This window comes from Martes martes (genome assembly GCF_963455335.1).
Source record: "Martes martes genome assembly, chromosome: 4".
Taxonomy (NCBI): domain Eukaryota; kingdom Metazoa; phylum Chordata; class Mammalia; order Carnivora; family Mustelidae; genus Martes; species Martes martes.
The window spans coordinates 9,092,438-9,113,019 of record NC_137891.1 but is presented as its reverse complement, the minus strand read 5'-3'; the positions used below and the strand labels follow the sequence as shown (position 1 = coordinate 9,113,019).

The 20,582-nt window shown below is 40.8% G+C and overlaps 1 protein-coding gene across 4 annotated transcripts in view; it reads right to left on the bottom strand.

Annotated features, from left to right (window-relative positions):
- Positions 1-11,774, bottom strand: part of TMEM71 (transmembrane protein 71) — a 31,119-nt gene extending 19,345 nt beyond the window's left edge. The window contains exons 1-6 of one of the 4 annotated variants that reach the window (XM_080802147.1): positions 11,459-11,774; positions 10,205-10,329; positions 10,023-10,104; positions 8,750-8,810; positions 6,780-6,992; positions 5,108-5,280 (exon numbers count right to left, since the gene is read on the bottom strand). In XM_080802147.1, coding sequence (XP_080658273.1) covers positions 5,108-5,280; positions 6,780-6,992; positions 8,750-8,810; positions 10,023-10,068 — 493 coding nt within the window. In that variant the 5' untranslated portion in view covers positions 10,069-10,104; positions 10,205-10,329; positions 11,459-11,774. Of the gene's footprint in view, positions 1-5,107; positions 5,281-6,779; positions 6,993-8,749; positions 8,811-10,022; positions 10,105-10,204; positions 10,330-11,458 lie in introns of those variants that run through there. The other 3 variants (XM_080802149.1, XR_013966741.1, XM_080802148.1) reach the window with 3 other exon arrangements.
- Between the last annotated feature and the right edge of the window lie 8,808 nt (positions 11,775-20,582).

Sequence of the window (20,582 nt, the reverse complement as noted above, 5' to 3'; positions counted from 1 at the left end):
TACTACGTGATTTCATCAGTCCAAGTTTCATCTGTGCAAGATAGTTAAATCCTACTAATCTAATGCACAGCACAGAGGCTATAGCTAACAATGCTGTGTTGTGGCCAAAAGTTTGCTAAGAGGGTAGGTCTTAGGTTGAACGTTCTTAACACATGCGCATGCGCACACGAGTAATACTCCTTCACAGACACTGGAGAGAGGGGATGTACATAATATGGAGTGGCTGGGGGACACCTAGATGGCTCAGGCAGTTAAGCGTCTGCCTTCAGCTCCGGTCAAAAGCTTGGGGTCCTGAAACTGACCCTCATGTGGAGTTCCCTGCTCAGTAGAAGTCTTCCCCTCTCTCTGCTCCTTCCCTTGCTGGTGCTCTCTCTCTCTCAAATAAATAAAATCTTTTAAAAGTACATGGGTTGGTTGGCGTAATGTTGGCCCAGGATACTCATTATAGTTAAGGGAAATTATGACTGGACCTTCTGTTTATCCTCCTCAGTTTCTTAAACTCCCCTTTCTGCTCATTCACATTTTCTGTAAATAAACCCCTTTACTCCAGAGACCTCTACAACAACTTCTTCTGTTGGCTTCCAAAGCAATATCTTTAGGTCCTTTCTTGTTCTGCAATGCTTTTGTTATGTCTCCAAACCTCCCCTGGCTATCTTACTACTTCCCATTAGTACCACAAATTCAGTTCATGTGAAATAGAATTTGTTATCTCATTTCTTGACTCAAATCTGTACTTTTTTTCTTTTTTTGCTGCTCTAGAGCTAATAAGTCCCAAGCAGAACCAGCCCCTATGCAAGTACGTACTTTTCACGAATTAGTACATATCACCCTCACAATAATTCTATGTGCTACTAGTATCCTCTTTTATATGTGAAGAAATAGAGGTTGGGGGTGTTCCTTAACTTGCCTAAGACCACTCAGGCTGGAAAAGATGGCTTCAGAACTTGAATTCAGACCCATTCCGCTCAAATGCCCATTCCCCTCATCACTCTGCCGGTCCTGTCTTCCAGATGTTCATGATGCCTCAACTTTTCCTGCCTTCCCCCAGTGTTCTTTGATTCTTCCCACTTCTCATTGCTATAGTCACTCATTCCCCAATCTGTCCATTCGGCCTTGGAGAATATTTGTTAAATCTCTTCCTTCCTCTCTACTTCTAGATGTTCCTTTGTCTGCCGTTGGTGTTGATCGCCCTTGAGCTCCCACGTGTTAACCTTCATCCAATCTTCAGTTCATGTTACTGTCAAGGTCATCTTTGAAAATTCAAACCTGGTTATGTTATCGCCCTGCTCAAGAGCCTTCTAAGATACTTTTGATTGAGGAAGGTAAAATCTGAGCTCCTCAGTATGCCACAGAAGGTTCTCCAAATATATCTTCTGTCTATCTTTCCAGGACCCACTTCCCTGCCTCCTTCTCTTCACGTCGTCCTGTTTATACATCCTTGTTATCGCGGGAACTAGGATACACTCCGTTTAATTAATCTTTTGTTTGTATAAGAATTATGTCTTCATTTAGCAAGTACTTACTCTGTTTTTAAATTTAAATTTATCTAGTATACACTCTCACACACCCAAGTGCATTTAAATACTGGTGAAATCTTAATCATATTGTGTCAACGTCAATTTCCTGGGTTTGATAATGACTGTATATAGTTGGATAAGTTGTAACCAGTGAGGGAATCTGGATGAAGTGTATGCAGGCCTTCTCTGTACTATTTTTAGCAATTTCTCATGAATCTATAATTCCCACAACTTAAAGTTTTTTGTTTTTTTTTTTAAATGAATGTAGCATTGTGTTTTCGGCCCAGGAAGAAGAATGAGAAAATAGTAAGACATGCAAGTATTATACCATTAAATTATTATATGGTTGCATTTTATGTCTCCTCTTGCCTGCTCTTTGAACCTGGGCTGTGGGGTATATGTTGGATTTCATCTTGGAAAGAAAAGCGAAAGCCTTTCTGGCACTAGAACAAAGACTGGGTTTTTGAACCAGACAGATTCACATTGGATTCTAGTTCTGCTGTTTATAAACTAAATGAACTTGGGCAAGTCACTTAACCCTGAGCCTCACTTTCACCATAATTATAAAAAATTATGATCATATGACCTACTTCCTAGGGGGTTTGGGGATATTTAAACAAGATAATGTATATAAACAAGGTAAATACTTAAACGGGACAGAACGTACTTAGCTTATAAATAAACATGCTTGATTTCCTTCTCTAAGGTTACATCAGCAAATCCTGTTGGCTCTTTTTTTTCTCCTGTTGGCACTATCTTTGAAATGTATCCAGGATCCTCCTGCTTCTCACCTCTACCTACTTCATTCCAGCTACTATTATCACCCCAGTGAGTCACTCCAACATCATCTTACCTGATTTCCTTGCTTCTGCCCCACTACCTATCTTACCTTTAATCTGAACACAGCAGCCAGAGTTATCTTGTCAGTGTATAAATAGAATCTTATTCCTCTGGTTAAAATCCTCCAATGGGTTCTCCCCTAACTCAGAGTAGAAGGCAAAACTTTTGACCAGACTTCCCATCGTCCCTGCCCTTCCCCACTTGCACCCAGTCACATACCTCTGAGATCCTATCCTCTCTCCCCGCCTCTCACACTCAGCCCTGGGATGCTCCTAGTCCAGCACCTTTGTGCTGGCATTTCCTTTGCCTGGACTGCTCCTCTCTTAGATGCTTTAGTTCCACTTTGCAGCCAATGCTCAGAAGTCATTCTTATGAGGTCATCTTAATCGCCCTACTTAAACCTGCAATCCCCATCTCTTCCCCCTCTGTTGTTTCCCACACCGCTTACCGCTTTTAATGTGCTATGTAACTTATGTATTGTCTGTCTCTCCGCACAGGGATGCAAGTTCCATGAGAACACGTTTGCTTGCCATTATGTCCCAGTGTGTAAAATGGTCCCTGGTAGCTAGCTGGCCCTCAATAAATCTTCCAATTGAATGAATGAATGAATGAGTGAGTGAATGAATGAATGAATGAATTCCAGCAGAATGAACAACATGAGCACAGTCACAGAAGTGTGGAAGAACATGGTCCATTCAGGAAATTGAAAAAGGATGACTGTTACCGGAGTAGAATGTGTGTGTGTGGGGGGGGGGAGTCTTTCTCCCTCCCCTCTCAGAAAGCATCTTGAAGGATCCTCAAACCCAGCCTCCATTTCCTTACCTCCCACACTCTTCGCCTTCTACCCTTTGGTTCTCTTCTCTTTTTTAAAAAAGGTTTTACTTATTTATTTGAAAGAGAGAGCGAGAACACGAGCAGAGGGGGAGGGGCAGATGGAGAAGGAGAAACAGGTTACGCAGGGAACCTGATGCGGAACTTGATCCCAGGACCCCGGGATCGTGACATGAGCCGAAGGCAGATGCTTAACGGACTGAGCCACCCAGGTGCCCTTCCTAGTTTTCCACCACCAATAACTTCAAGATCAACAAATCCAGTTGTCATCCTGTTTAACCCCTGAACGTGACTTGTCACTGATGACTGCCCCATCCCTCTTGAAGCCTTATTTTTTTTTTTTTAAAGATTTTATTTATTTATCTGACAGACAGAGATCACAAGTAGGCAGAGAGGCAGGCAGAGAGAGGAAGGAAAGCAGGCTCCCCGCTGAGCAGAAAGCCCGATGCGGGGCTCGATCCCAGGACTCTGGGATCATGACCTGAGCTGAAGGAAGCGGCTTAACCCACTGAGCCACCCAGGTGCCCCGAAGCCTTATTTTTTTTGATTCTCATTTCACAACACTTAGTCTTCCTCTCACCTCTCTGGACGCCTCCTCTCAATCCCTTTTGCAGGCTAATCCTGTCCTATTTACCCATTCAAAATGCTCCCTTCTGGACTCCCTCTTTGCCAACTCTACCTTCTTCCTAATGTGTCTCAGCCATTCTGTGGCTTCAGAGGTGATTCATAGATGTGTAGCTTTAACTCACACTGTCCCTTGGAGCTCCAGATCGACTTGCCCCTTATGTCCCAAAGGAACTTCACCTCAACATGATCCAAACCATGCATGTGGTCTTCCCTCACCCAGCAAACCTACTCCCCGGATTCCTCAGACCTAGCCATTTTGTTTCTTACCTTCCTCCTTTGCCCAGAGAAGCCCCTCCTATTTTCTGGAAAACATTTCAAAGGCCACTTCAATGGGGATGACTTTCCTGAGTTTCTGATTGGGTCAAATCTCTCATTACATCATATGCTTTTTCTTCATGGCATTTACCACAATTATTTTATATTTGTTTGTGCAATTATTTGACAAAGGTCTGAACCTCACCCCCCTGCCCCAGCAAACTAGAGGCTGGGGTTATGTTATTTGTATTTACTCTTGTGTCGCCAGACCTAGCACATTGCCTGGCAGATGGTAGGTGCCCAACAAATAACCACTGTTCCCATTCTAGTAATAAAAATAACTGTAACTACAAATCACTGAGTATCAGGGATTGAAATATGCTTGACGTTCATTGTCCATTTAGTCTTTAAGATATACTTTGAGTTCATATCATTGTGTTTACATACATATATGTGTATCTATATACACATATTTACATATAGTAATATTGTATTCTGTGTATTACATAATATGTATACACAATATCATGTATATTTAATATGGATATATATGATATACATGTATATATAATACAAACATGTAGCATGTATTTCAATAGGAATATATGAATATATATATTATACTCTGCATATGTATCTTGTTTTTAAAATAAGGAAACTGAGACATAGCAGAGTTAAGTAACTATCTCAATGTGCTCACCCAGGGACTTGGACCCCAACTTCAGTGTCTTTTCTCCATCTATATCCTATATAGAGAAGATACACTGAAGATGTATAAACACATATTTCAGGTATTATCAGCTTAACAATTTACACATTTAAATTAAGCTACTTTGCATAATACATGACATGAATACATATGTAATTGGATCATGTAAGTGGTGTGGAGAGAACTTTAGGTGATTTTTTAAAAATGTGGCCCATTCTTTCTTTGCAATGATGGTCATCTCTGGAATTTATATTGCTCTGGGACCACATGGCTGCTGTTGCCCATTTGCGAATGATATTTCACTGTGGAAAAGGAGATTCAGACTCACCAGTTTCATTGCAATGCTGCATGTCCAGCCTCCTGACCTCCTCTAACCAGGTGTCCTCACTTAAGGAAGAGTCAACATCACCAAAGATGTTTCCGTGCAGCCAGGATTTAGAGGCACCGAGGCTGAAGAGATTAGAAAAGGAACGGCGGACTCTCTTTCTCTTTCTAAATATTCTGGAGAGAAATGAAGAAATGAAAGTAGCACGGTGCATAATGAATAGCAGCCATGTTTGGTTCAAAACCAAGAATGTAGTGAATGTGGTTTGATGCATAGAACCCATCTCCGTAACTCGGATCTGTGACGCTCATTTCATTTGATCCCTCTGTTAATCCCACAGAAGTTTCTTAAATTTCTGTGTGTTCCAGGTGCCTGGATCAGTATCAAAGATGCTGAGATACAAAATAAAACCTTCGGTACAAAAAGTTCACAAACCAGTACGGGAGAGAGACAAGATCTATGCAGATGAAGCTAATGACTTCATAGAGCTCATCCCACACCAGATGTCTTTCTTTGCGGTTGACATCAAGTAACTCACATTATCTTTGGAACAGCCCGTGAGGGAAGTACTATTGTGACCCCATTTTTCAGATCAGGAAACTGAAGCACAAAAGGTTAAGGCACTTGGCTGAGGTCATATATCTAGTAAGTGGCATAACTGGGAAGCAATCCCAGGCAGCCTGGCTCCATAGTCCCTGGTCTGCATTACCATACTAGGTAGGGGATGTGTGCTCCGGCGGAATTAACTGGAGGCTGCTCTGAGAGCATCAGGAAGGCTGTTGCTGATCAGAGTCAAGGGAGGTTTCTGAGGATAGGAGACCACTGAGCTGCAGAGGATGATCTGATCTAGTCATTGAAGAATAAGTAAGTCTCATATTGGGCCATGCTAAGAAATGAGGCTGGACAGGTCACATGAGGGCAGGGAATGAAGAATCGTGAATGGTTCTCCAGTATAGTAACATTATGTAAAGAGTTACAATTTGATGTTAGGGCAAAGGGAAATCACTGGGTGTGTCAAGGGAAGGCAGTAGTGATGACACGCTTGTGATTTCCATTTCTGGAAGATTTTGACTACTCACCCATCCATACTCCCAGCAACCTGTCCTCTACCTTGTAAGAATAAATCTGGTCATTAGTCATTCGTCAATGGCTCCTCCCTACCTTCAGAACAAAAACAAACACCCTGAGCTGGACTTGAAGCTTCTCTGTTCAGTCTGTGTCTGCTCAGTCTTCCCTCCTGCGCCTCCACCCCGAGTTGATTTCTGCCAAACCGCCTGCTGTTTTCCAAATGGTACAGGGTCTCCCAGGGCTCCGTGCCCATTCCATCTCTGGAAATCTCATTTGCTACTTTTATTTTAGCTAACATCCTACATCTGTCAAGACTCAAATCAATCTTCATTATCTCTAGGAATTTTGTTTTAACCTGTCTCCCCAAATGAAATGGGCTTCCTTTCCTCATCTCCTCCATTGCATTCTGTTCAGACCTCTACCCCAACACCCTTACTGCTTCAGCACATTTGTTTGTTTTCACGTCAGCAGTCCTTGCCCCATATTAGTCTTTGTGCTTCCACAATAATGAGCTCTTAGGAATCATTGCTAAATGAACAAATGAACAAATGAATAACTAGTGGGTGGACCAGACTTCAGATTCTCTCATGTAATATCCTCGACTTACCTAACTAAATTCTCCTTGTAAAGAACACTGGTCTGGGGTGGGCTCAGAGTTACGTTGCCATCTTTGTCACGGAGGAAACTGTCTTCTGTCCAAGTGTAGTATCCATTGGAGAGGAGTCTGGGACTCCGGCGACAGACAAAGTGGGAGGCTGTCAGGAGATCTACAGAGCAGCATTTGAAGGAAGTGTCACCATCCAGGAAATCACGGGCAAAACTAAAGGGGGAAGAAGGAAATTCCTTTCCACTTCTATCCACCACATCTAGTCCCATAAAAACCACATTTCTAGCCACTGTGAAGGAAAATACCTGTTTGCATTCATGGCTACCGGTTACCTCTGCCACCCTAAGAATGCCACTTCTACTCTGGGCTATTAAACGACAGGGCATTTAGTGCTTTTTTCTGCTTTAAACATGTTGATGAAAACATTCTGTCTAATCAGTCTTTTCACCACATGATGCAACTACACCCTTGACATTAATCCATTTTCTTGGATGGAAAAATCGCAAAACAGCCTATCTGGGATGTTGGAAACTTATAGTCACCACCCCTTTTCTTTGAATAGCCTTCCAGTTGCAATATGTTTACTCTTTCCCTGTGATTGATAAATTTCAACCTTGCAGCCACCAGGCACAGAAGAGTTACAGGGTGAAGGCACAGTCAAAGAGATCTTTTTGGCCTTTGCCGATTTCCCTCTAGGTCAGCTGCACAAATGACCATGCAGTTGTGATTTGATATCCAGGAAAGTCTCCCATTCAAATCTCCATGTGTGTTAGGTTTGAGAAACAACCATATGCCTGTGTGATTGAAAGGCCACCTCATGCCACAAGCTCTATGGGATTTCTGATAAAGTTTTATTTAATTTTTATTTTTTTAAGATTTTATTTATTTATTTGGGAGAGAGAGCATGAGAGACAGAGCACCAACAGGGTGGGGACAGGTCGGAGGGAGAAAGAGAAGCAGACTCCCCACTGAGTGAGGAGACCTGGATCATGACCCCAGCCTAAGGCAGACACTAAACCAACTGAGCCCTCTGATAAAGTTTTAAATGTAGAAACCTGTCCACAATTAATACATGCACTAAATTTAGTAACGTACTATTTTAAGTGGATATTTTTTCTTGAAAACTTACTATGGGCCTGGCTCATACTTCATGCTTTATCTACTTTTCACAAACCTCCCCCAAAACTAAGTATTGTTATCTTCATTACACTGTAGAAAAAAAAAAAAAAACAGGAGATACAGAAGGACAAATAACTTGGACATTTAATAGTGAGTGACAGGGCTAGGATTCGAGTCCTGGTCTATCTAACACTAAAGCATGGGCTGGCTCCACATGGCCATCCTGTTCATCTTTGGTTGATTCATTTGACAGTAGCAAGAGGCCTAGAATTTACAAATAAGGGCAGGTCCTAACACCAAGGCATGATTCCTTTATACCACTGGCACATTTTACAAAATGCTAGAGAAAACATCAGTGAGACCTGCATAAGGAATAAGAGAGAAGAGACAGGAAAAAAAAAAGAGAAAAAAAGGAAGGAAGGAAGGAAAGAAACAAGGAAGGATGGAAAGAAGAGACTTCATCACAGAACTTGAACAAAATGGTAGACTCTACATGTCTTTGCAGAGAACGGAATCTGGACAGCTCGGGCATTGGGATAGAAGCCTGTTACTCTTATAAACCGAGATAGTAAAGCACATATAGGAGAACATCAATTTGAGAAAAAGCAACTATTCATCAGCCTCCGACAGTTTCTCCACTCTCCAAACAATTCACATGTGCTCCCACACTCACAGCCACCTCCTCCAAATCCATTATTAGGTTAGGCAAGTTTTCATTTTGCATGTACATGGGACTAAAGATTTACGCCCATGCCAAAACCGGATGAGAGATAAAACTAATATTTGTAAACCAGTAAGACACATAGGAAGACACATGATTGATTTGTTTTGAGAAAAGTCCCATAAGATACCTTGGGAAAACACATGTGGGAGACAGCTCTCCAGTATATCTTCTCTCAGAGCCAGAAGAACCTGCATCGGCAAAGAGGAGAGAAGCACAAATTTATCCCACCTCCCCAACATGCTTGACTGCAAATAACGGAGGTGTCAAAGAAGGTATGAATAGCTCCTGCTCAGCAGAGATTCCAACTGGTGCAGGCATCCGGTGAATCAAGACTAACACAACTTGTCACCAGGCCCTTACGGGGAGCCAGAAATAATCGAAGGGCTTCTATCTTCTGTTTCTTCTCTCACTCAACATCCTTTAGAGGTTTCTGAGTGGAGGATGAGGCAATAATAAACCATTAGCATCAAACTGACTCATGAAAAGGAGGAAGAAAGCATCTTGTGTGAAGCTGTAGAAAACCCAAATCAATGAGCCAACGCGCTGGTTGTTTTAGCTTACTCAGTAATTTGAGGGATTCAATCATCTGCCTAGGCTGTCTCTCATTAGGGCATTTTAAGGCACTTTCATTGTAAAATAACGAGTAGAGGACATTAGTGGAGGAAAAAAATTAAGTTTTGTTTTGTTTTATATAAATGATTTTCCAATGTATGAAGCCTGTGAATATTCTCAATGAAAAAAAAAAATCATCCATTCATTCAACTCACTTTAACCAAAGGCATAGCAACAGATTTCAGTTGGGCAAAGTGCAGTTAATTAATATTCTAAACTCTAAAGCGGGATTTTATACAGTAACGTGTGAACACTTCTAATAGGTTCAGTGAAACTTGATTCCACTGTGGATGATTAATATCTAAGACAAAGTTTAGGCTTTCAGATGGGGCTGGTTGATTTGTAAGGAGTAAATTGTAGGTGTGTGTGTTGGGGGAGGGGTTAGAAACAGGGCTTGGGGAGAAAATGACTAGAGGAAGGAAGAAACTTGAAACCACTACCATTTTAACAACGCCCTTACTTCCTGCAAGTAGCTATCAAAATCATTCAGTATTTTTTTATAGACAGTTTTGCATCTTAATAGTAGCTGATAAACAATCTCCTTTCACATTTATGCACAGGCATCTAAAAAACCAGTGATTTTTTTTTTCTACTAGAAAGACAAATACCACATTTCTCTCAAGGAAAGAAATGAAGTCAAAATCATTGCCAAAGTGAACACTGGCACTTACGAAGCACAAGCTACTGACAGATGGTTAATGGTATGAGTATCAGCAAAATCAAAGCAAGGAAATTGCTAAAAGAAGTCTAATCGTTCAAAAGATAATTGCGCATAGCAGTTCTCCTACATTTACTTGCCACTGGTGTTGACATCAGTTGAGATATTCGGTACATCTTGGGAAGCCTGCTTGTTCAAACTTCACAGATTTTCTGAAAGAGCCATGAAAAAAAGGTGGATTATATATTAAAAATAGAAAAATCATGCCAAAACAGATGGCATCTACTAATTGCACCAGTCAGACTTGTTTACCGAATGACACGAGATTTTGGACTGAAGGAGGAGACTGGAACCAGTGACCACTGAGATTGTGTCTGCATCTACGGTTTTGTACTATTTCCCATTGTCTGTCCGAGTGCATCCAAAATAATCTTGTTCTGTAAATAAGAACAGCATTTTATTTGAGAAAGCTAGATTTATGCAGTTAATCTGTCCTCAAAATAAATAATGCAAGTGAATTATTTGATTAAGAAATCAGAAAAAAGGTTGGGTTTTGTAGAGCCCTCTAAATAAGTATATTTGTAGTTTTGTCACCCAGTGCACATCGCCCTCATTATCAAGTTTCAAGCAATGCTTGGAGATTGGTGTTGGTCTTTTGTGCAATGCCTCGGACCACTGGCAGGTAGTCATAGCAAGGGCTGGCGGTCTTTCATAGACACTGTCAGCCTGGACATTCTCAAGCAGCACAAGAGTGCACTTAAAATAGCCTACCACCAGGCAGATTTCAAAATGCAGCTCTCAGGAACATATAAATTTACTTTCTCAATTACAAATTTAAAATACATCTAAGTGTGTAAATTATGTAGACTTTGATCATATATCACTCATCTCATAGATCTGTCTGCTGTAGACTATGACACTTTCTACACATCGCTATCCTAATAGCCTTGCAAGGTAGGACTGAATTCTTTCCTAATTTACCACCTCTTCCCACGTTTTTAAAATGTGATAACTGGTAATGGGTTGTTTTTGTGGCTGTCATACATTAAATCAAGCCAGGATAATCCTACAGCTCCAAACGGATTCTTTCAATAAATTAGATACAACACCTTTCAAAAATACAGATCCTAGGTATAGAGACCTTTAGAGAAGTCAGGAGAACTTTCTGGCATTCACTGGAAGATCTCTAAATCAAAGCATACATTTATAGATTTTTATTTGGAATATAAAATAATATTGCTTGCACCATAATATAATAGTTTGCCACCATCCTTTTGATTTTTGATCAATACCATCTCAAAGGTGCAGCCCAAATTATACCACGTTAGCTTTCCCCAAGTGTTACGCTTAATTTTAAACCAACAAGTCCTGTGGCAGAAAACAAGGTTTTACTGCTATCTCTTACAAATATTTATATCAAGCTACAGGCAATATACAAACAGTAATTGAGTATTAGTAACACTAAAAAAGCCTTCAGTAACAGCTCTAAATCTTTTCAAGAAACAGATTCTGTCTACCAGTTCCATCAAAGTAACACATCCATTCTGCAAAATAATCTGTCCGTACATGTTCCTTCCAAAGGGAGTTCCCACTTTCTTCTTCTTCGTGGTAAGTAGAAGAATTACTGACGCAAAGTTTCCTCGGGTCCACGGTGAAAAAATCCAGGACTTAGCAGTTCTTCAGCTGAAAACCATGTCAGAGTGTCAACAGGTGCACAAAAGTCCTGTAATGAAGAGCATTCTCTCCTTCTAACAGATGACTGCGCACATCACCGTGGGCAGGCATTTGCAGAAAGTTTTGTCTTTGGTGGCCTCTTGTTCTTTTGGCTGCTTCCTAGAATAAAGGGGCATGTGGTTCTTGAGAAAGTCAGCTTTATAACTGCTCTTGTTTTCTTTCAAAAACAGCCTGCGTAACCAGAGACTGAGAGGCAGGATGAGGTCACATTTCCTGTTGGGCTCTCATCAGCGGCATTCACACCCAGGAGTATGGTGAAGACTCAAAATAGTTCCCTGGACCGGCAACAGGGGATGTGTAGCCCACGAATCAGGCCAGCTGGATGTAGCCTGGTCACTCGAGGGATGCTTTTCAGAGCTACCTCATCACCCTCGCTGTGAGAATATAAGAACTACCAGAGAAGCAACGCTTCTTGCTTGTCATCCTCTGACCCTTTCCAGTAGAGTAGCGCATAGCTGTGCTCTGTCCAAATCAGTTAAGCTTATCGGTGATAACACACTGATGCTATTAAATTCAGCATCCTATTCGATACCAGGGACTGGATTTTGTGAAAATGTCTGTAGTGGCAGTACGTTGATTCACCAAAGGTTGAGATTTACAGGAACCTCTATGGGTGGCCTTTTACATTTTATATTTATATTTTAGCGGAACCCAAAGAATTTCCTGCTATCGGTGGGTTCCTAAAAATCTCTACTATTGTAAATGATAACAAATATATGTATGTTCTAGCAACACTAAGGTGCTTTGGATATGGAAAAGGTGTGGGTTTTGGAGTTGCACAGACTGAGATTCAAACTCTGTCCACCTACCAGCTGTGTAACCTTTGGATTTGTGACTTAACCTTTTTGAGCTGCAATTCTTTCAATTATGAGTAATAATACACATTTTGCAGAATGCCTTGGGGAATGAAATGAGATAAAAGAAATGAGAAATAGGTGAATCATCAGCTCAAATGTCCAAGATATGTTCCTTATTTGCTTTCTGGAAATCAGTTTTTCTTCTGAAGCCCCAGTTGGTCAGCCAGGCAGTAAAGTTAATTTCATTCTTTCTTGAGGTTCCCTTTTTCTCTGATGTTATGCCAAAGGCAGGATCTTCTGTAGAACACGCCCCGAGCTGCAGAAGGTGTTGGGGGAGAATGCATCTATTCTGTGGTAGACAGTTTGCAAAGATGGCCCTCAAAGAGCCTTGTGTGATCCCCTCCCCTTCAGTGTGGGTTGAAGCGAATAACTTGCTTCTCTTGTGTAGATGAGACACAAGTGATGGGTTGCACTCCCACAATTAGGTTGCAAAAGACTATGGCTTCTGTCTTGTTGGCCTCTCTATTAACTTCTAGGCTTACCCAATTTGATGAAGCAAGTGACCGTGTTGGAGAAGCACACAAACAAGAATCTGATGGGTTGTCTCAAATGCCAGGGAAGGACTGAAACCCTCAGTCCAATAGCTGGGAATCCAGCCAACAGCCACACAAGTGAGCTTAGGAGTGGCTCTTTCTCCATGTGAGCCTTGAGATGATGCTAGCTCCAGCCAATACCACGAATCCCCTTTCCTGAAAGGCTGACATCAAAACAACTTTAATTTTTGGTCTATTCTTTTACTGACCTGGAACATATTGGGAACTCATTAATGATCATAATCATTGCTCATTTTATGGAGCCTTACTATTTACCAGGCACTGTTCTACTTCCTTTACATATATTAGCACATTTAATTCTCATACCCACTCCACGTGGGAGGTTCTGTTATTATCTTCATTTTACAGATGAGAAAACTGAGGCACGAAGAGTTCAATTCTTTGCCTGAAGTCACACAGCCAGTAAAGGGTGAGCTTGTAAATCCACAATTCTAATCTTGGATTTTTAGCCTGTAAGCACTAGCGATCACCTCAAACATGTTTGAGCATTCTCTACGAACCAGGCACTGTACGAAATACTACGGCGTGTGCAACCTTGTTTAAACCTCATGCAGCCCTAGGAAATATTATCCATGTGCAGGATGGAGGGTTAGGAGTTTAGATAATTCTCTCAGCACTATGAAGGGTCAGAGCCAGAATTCCAGCCCTGCAGTTTCCTCTTTGCTCTCCTCTCCTCAGACCCACTTGCTTCCTTGCTATTCCTTAAATGCCAGACTTGGGTCTGCCCCAGGATCTCTGCTCACTCTTTTCTCTGCCCAGAACATTCCCCGATAGTCACAGAGTGTTCCTCCTCACCTCCATTAGCTCTTGACTCAACTGTTTTGGTCACTCACTAAATTGCCCTCCACATAATCTCCTTATTCCTCCTCCTGCTTTATTTTTCTCCTTAGTACTTCTCACTATGTCATATACTCCAACATTTATTTTTTTGTACTGATAAAAATATTCTTCAGCCAGACTGTAAGCTTTATGAAGGCAGAGTTTGGTCACTTTTCTTCATTTCTGTAGACCCAGTATGAAAAATACTGCCTGCCATATAATAGGTTATCCATTAATATCTGTAGAATCAATGAATAACTGAATTAACGTCTAGGTACAACTGACTTTAGCACTTTTATTCTGCTCGCTAGAAATCAGTGTTTTTAAGAGGATGTCCCACAGAAGGCCCAATTCTCCACTATTAATGGAGGAGATGTGTGCAGAAAGGGAAAATGGTGAGCAGTAAATTTAAGCCCGCTCTCACTTGGAAGTCCTACCCAGAGCAGCTAGCAAGACAAATAAATAAAAGGTATTCAAATCAGAAAGGAAGAAGTAAAATTATCCATTTGCAGATGACATGATCTTATATATAGAAAACCCTAAAGATTCTTAAAAAGAAAAAAAACTGTTAGAACTCATAAATGAATTCAGTAATGTGTGGTTTTTTTTTAGGATTTATGTAAGATTTCTTGCAGCTAGAACTCCTGTCTTAAAAATGCTCTAGATATGTCCTTACTGTTTGCTCAGGGTTCATATTTGAATGATGGTGGGAATAATTTTTTTAAGAGATTGAAACATAGAGAGAGAGACTGAGACATGGGAGGTCAGGAAAGGAGGGAAATGGAAAGAGACCAATTAGCTTGTGAGAACCCTATCATAAAACCTAAGTAGGAGCTCACATTCTTGGTGGCAAAGACAGTCTTTTCAATAAATGTTGTTGGGAAAATTGGACAGCTATATATAGAAGAATGAAACTTGACCATTCTCTTATACCATACACAAAGATAAACTCAAAATTGATAAAAGACCTCAACATGAGCCAGGAATCCATCAGGATCATAGAGGAGAACATAGGCAGTAACCTCTTCGACATCGGCCACAGCAACTTCTTTCAAGGTATGTCTCCAAAGGCAAAAGAAACAAAAGCAAAAATGAATTTTTGGGACTTCATCAAGATCAAAAGCTTCTGCACAGCAAAGGAAACAGTCAACAAAACAAAGAAGCAACCCATGGAATGAGAGAAGATATTCACAAATGACAGTACAGACAAAAGACTGATATCCAGGATCTATAAAGAACTCCTCAAACTCAACACTCAAAAAACAGATAATCATGTCAAAAAATGGGCAGAAGACATGAACAGACACTTCTCCAATGAAGACATACAAATGGTTAACAGACACATGAAAAAATGTTCATCATCACTAGCCATCAGGGAGATTCAAATCAAAACCACGTTGAGATACCACCTTACACCAGTTAGAATGGCCAAAATTAACAAGACTGTAAACAACGTGTGTTGGAGAGGATGTGGAGAAAGGGGAACCCTCTTACACTGTTGTGGAAATGCAAGTTGGTACAGTCACTTTGGAAAGCAGTGTGGAGATTCCTTAAGAAATTAAAAATAGGGGCTCCTGGGTGGCTCAGTGGGTAAAAGCCTCTGCCTGCAGCTCAGGTCATGATCCCAGGGTCCTGGGATCGAGCCCTGAACTGGGCCCTCTGCTCAACAGAGAGCCTGATTCCCTTCCACTCTCTCTGCCTGCCTCTCTGCCTACTTGTGATCTCTGTCAAATAAATAAATGAAATCTTAAAAAAAAAGAAATTAAAAATAGAGCTCCCCTATGACCCTGCAATTGCACTACTGGGTATTTACCCAAAAGATACAGATGTAGTGAAAAGAAGGGCCATCTGTACCCCAATATTCATAGCAGCAATGGCCACAGTCGCCAAACTGTGGAAAGAACCAAGATGCCCTTCAATGGATGAATGGATAAGGAAGATGTGGTCCATATACACTATGGAGTATTATGCCTCCATCAGAAAGGATGAATACCCAACTTTTGTAGCAACATGGACGGGACCGGAAAAGATTATGCTGAGTGAAATAAGTCAAGCAGAGAGAGTCAATTATCATATGGTTTCACTTACTTGTGGAGCATAAGGAATAACATGGAGGACATGGGGAGATGGAGAGGAGAAGGGATTTGGGGGTGATTGGAGGGGGAGAAGAACCATGAAAGACTATGGACTCTGAAAAATAATCTGAGGGTTTTGGAGGGGTGGGGGCTGGGAGGTTGGGTGAGCCTGGTGGTGGGAATTATGGAGGGCACATATTGCATGGAGCACTGGGTGTGGTACGTAAACAATGAATTCTGGTACACTGAAAAGAATTTAAAAAAATGGCGTTCTATTTGTCTCTATAATCTACAGCAGCAGATACAGGGCTGATGCAAAGTAAATCCTCAGATGTGTGTTTTCATGGAATCACAGCAAGTGAAACTGAGACCACCGTCAGAGATTATGATGACTAAAAATGTTTGTCCCTGTGACCGATGAGAAAGAAACATCAGGAAACACCTGACATTTGTGTATCAATTGTAATTGACAAGATATGTAAGACTTGTTCCACTGAGTTTAAACATCATTACAACCTTGGGAAGTAGATTTCATCCCATTTCTATGTGAGGAAAGGAGAATCAGAGATGTGTCTAGTTCCCAAATTCTGGTAATAGTGTCAGGATTAATTTACAATTCCAAACCCCTAGCCCTTCATTATTTGAAGTTGTTACTTAATTAATTAATTTTAAAAGATTTTATGTACTTATTTGAGAGAAAAAGAGATAGCAAGAGAGAGCGGTGGGGAGGGGGAGAAGTAGACACCCCACTGAGCAGGGAGTCTGGGCCCTGGGGTCATGATCTGAGCCAAAGGCAGACACTTAACCAACTGAGCAACCCAGGGGCCCCTAAGTTGCTATTTTTAAAAAAAAATAGCAAGAAACAAGTTAATGAATTTATTTCCTTTAAATTTATAGTCTTCTATGATCTTCAGAGTTTAAAAGAAAAGAAAGAAAATCAAACAGTGTTTACCCGTATCCTGGTGAAACTGGCTCTGTTGAATGTTTTGCAAAAATACAAAAGAGGAAGTAATCCAACACCTGACCACAAAGTTGTGTTGCTGCAATATTTTTTTACTGAGGCAAAACAGTGAACTGTGGCAATGTTTGTGCAGGCAAATTCCCTGCCACTACCCCCTCCTCTTCCCTCCCCCAGAAGGGCACCTTTTCATCGGAATGTCAAGAGGAGATGTTGGTCTTGTGTTCTGGTCCCAACCAAGAGGACAGATGCCTAGACCAATTGCAAATGACCAGTTAGAGTGCATATTCTGACCTTGCACATTTGTGCATGTTGGCATATACATCGTGCCCAAAGCACCTTTTTGTGTGTTGGTCTACTTGACTGCCCTGTTAAATGCCTCAAGATCAGGCATTAAGTTCATTTATCACTATGCTCCTTGGGCCTAGCACAGTACTTGGCACACTGCAGATGTTCAATAAATGCTTGTATGAAGGAAATGGAAGTAGAATGATATTTTTTATCTGTCAAAGCTTGAATCAAAACTATAAAGAACGATAGGGCAATGATCATTTTAGAACCTGCATAGAACCCTTGTTTGAAACTTACTCATCCTCAAAACATTTTTCAAATGCCACTTCCTCTGTGCAGTCTTCCTTGATTTGCTGAGTCAGAATACATAGAGGAATATATGTTCATCTCAAATGCAGTAATATTTAATTGAATATTAATATTGCTATTTTTAAAAAGATTTTATTTATTTATTTGTCAGAGAGAGAGAGGGAGAGAGAGAGAGCGAGCACAGGCAGAGGCAGAGGGAGAAGCAGGCTCCCCGCCAAGCAAGGAGCCCGATGCGGGACTAGATCCCAGGACACTGGGATCATGACCTGAGCCGAAGGCAGCTGCTTAACCAACTGAGCCACCCAGGCGTCCCTGAATATTAATATTGCTATTGTACCTGGTTGTTTCTGTTTCCATCTCCCCATGATGGCAAGTCACCTTTGCGTTGGATATCTAGTTTTATTTTTCTTCCTGTTCTCTCACCCTCTATTGCCCAGTGTCCAGCACTTGGGAGAATTTCAACAAAGTTTGTTGAGTGATTAAACAAGCCAATGAGTGATGAAAGAATGAAAGTGATGAAAGAATGCATGCATGCTGTATGCCTTATCTGAGGATGCCAATGAATTAGCTCCATTCTCAAGGAAAATAATGATCAGGAAGAGGTTAAAAGTGTTTGCTGTTTGGTTACTATTAATCTATATACTTGCTATGTTCTATTGCACACCCTCTCCTCCCCAAGTTTTTTTTTTTTCCTTAAGATTTTATTTGTCTATTTGAAAGGGTGGGGGGGACACAGCGAGAGGAAGAGGGAGGGGGAAGAATCTCAAGGAGACTGAACAGAGTGCGGAGTCCTAAGCAAGCCTTGATTTCAGGACCCTGAGATCCTGACCCTGAGATCATGACCTGAGCTGACACCAAGAGTGGATCACTTAACCCATTGAGCTAGCCAAGTGCTTTCTCCCCTAGTTGTAACAATCTCCAGCAATGTGTTTCTTTGGTGCTGAGACCACCTCTAAAAGGAACTACCCAGGGAATCAGGAACATGAATGTTATGTCAATCTCTCACTAGATTTGCCTCTCATTTGGCTTGCTTTTTAGTTTTGCAAACCAGGAAGAATGCTCTCAGTTTTGTTGCATGGCTGTAAGTTGTAATTTGGAATTACAGTCAGTAAAAGCCATTTGCAGGGAATATTAGTTGCTTTGTTGCCCAACTTCTGCTCTCTTTCTTCCAAGTAACAGCATCCCAATTTGCTTCAAAGGACCCACTCATTCCCATCTCTCAGTCTATGAGGTTTGGGCCGGTCTCTACTCCCACTTGCCTGATTGGGGATGAGACCCAGATCCACACCACATCAGTCCAAATCATCTCTATGGCCATCATGCTTAGTTCACAGGAAGGCATCTGACTTAATTTAAGCCAATGAAAGAATGACTTCTAGGACTTGTTTTTTGTTCATCAAGGTGTTGTGATGACAAGACTGAAGCTGTTGGAGGTCTAGATGTGGATTCTAAGAGTCAAGCCAACCCATAGGAAACAGAGTAAAAGATATTATAATTTGATACCTTACTCCAACTGCCCCAGAAGGCAGACTTATCCCCTCTTGAGTCCACAAGCAGAAATTCCCTTTATGCTTCTACCTGTTTGCGTTACATTTTCCGTCACGTGCAACCAAATGAATTCTAACATATTACAGTTCTGAAACGTCATGTACATTAAGAATCATTTAGGATGGCTTTTAAAGTACTGATTACTAATCTCCAAATCTAAGACACAGGTTAGGGCACAGGGACTTGCAGTTTAACAAAGAGCCCAGATGGGTCTAATGCAATGATTGGTGGAGCAGTGCTTGAAAATACTGCTTAGTTAATGGAAGTGTCAACAAAAACAACAACAGAAATTGGAGGAGGTAAAAAGAATCAACACAGAAGCTGAAAGTTAAAGAAAGGACTATCCTCTGTCCTGGTATTGCAAAGGAGAAAATCCACCAAGGAATCAAGAGTTGATTCCATATTCAATGCTTTTGCAGATAGGGAAACTTTACCCTATTTCTCTTTATTATTCCTTCTTGCTTTAGGGAGCGTGATTGTATGTCTCAATTTGTCTGGGACTGCCCATGAATCCACTCATTATTCTGCCAGAATTATAATAGCAATTTTTTTTAACTCTCATAAGTGTCCTGGCTTGGATGACAAACTCATGGTCACTCCATTGTTTCAGGACAGTCTGCACAAAAAGGACTTCTTTATCATTCAGATCTCTTGCTGCATTTTTAAGCTTTTGCTGAGTGAAACATATTTGTTTTCCTATTGTATGGCCTTTACTAGCAGACAGATATTTCAAAATCACTACTGCCAAGTCAAAAATTCTTAAAAATCTCAGAAAACCAGATATTTTCTGAGTAACATATAAACTTCCAGTAAAAGTAAATAAATAAAACAAAGTTGTTTATGCCGTCTGATTGTCTTTAGGGTTGACTCATTCTAAGAAAGCAGCATATAAACCCATACATCGCAAAGGGAATTATGTTAGAAATGTGAGCAGGATACTCTGTGGACATATGGGAGATATTGTATCTCTCCATTCTGTTCATACATGGCCGAGAGGTCCAACGGCAAGAGATTAATTCTGGAAAAATTATCACTTCTGGTCAGTTGTAAAGGGGATAGAATGACAGACAAGACAAGCAGGTTCATAGGCAGGGGAAGGAAGTGAGGTTTGTGCCATTTTCAAAGATTTTTAAACACCTGGAATAGAGAGTTGCCACAGGTGTCTATTCCAACTGTTCAGGTCTTTATTCAACTAGTATATTAAATATTTTTTTGAATTGTTTGCTTTTCTTCTTTGGTACTGATTATAAGATTAGAGAAAAATACACACATAATGGCTTTCTTGTGTGTCATATGTAACAAAGAGTATGTGATATTTAGTAGTAACTTTTTCCTCCCTTAAAATAGGTAGATAGAATTGTCAAATATTCCAGGAGATAGAATGGTTCCATATTTATATTTTTAATGTTGGAGGAATTTAGTTCAGTGATTTCTGCCTGGGGACCGTTGTTTCAAGATAATTTGCTCACTGCTTGTTTGGTTCCACTCAAACACAGCTGTAAGTTCTTTCTTTCTATATTTGGCAATGAAGTGACTGATGGCTAA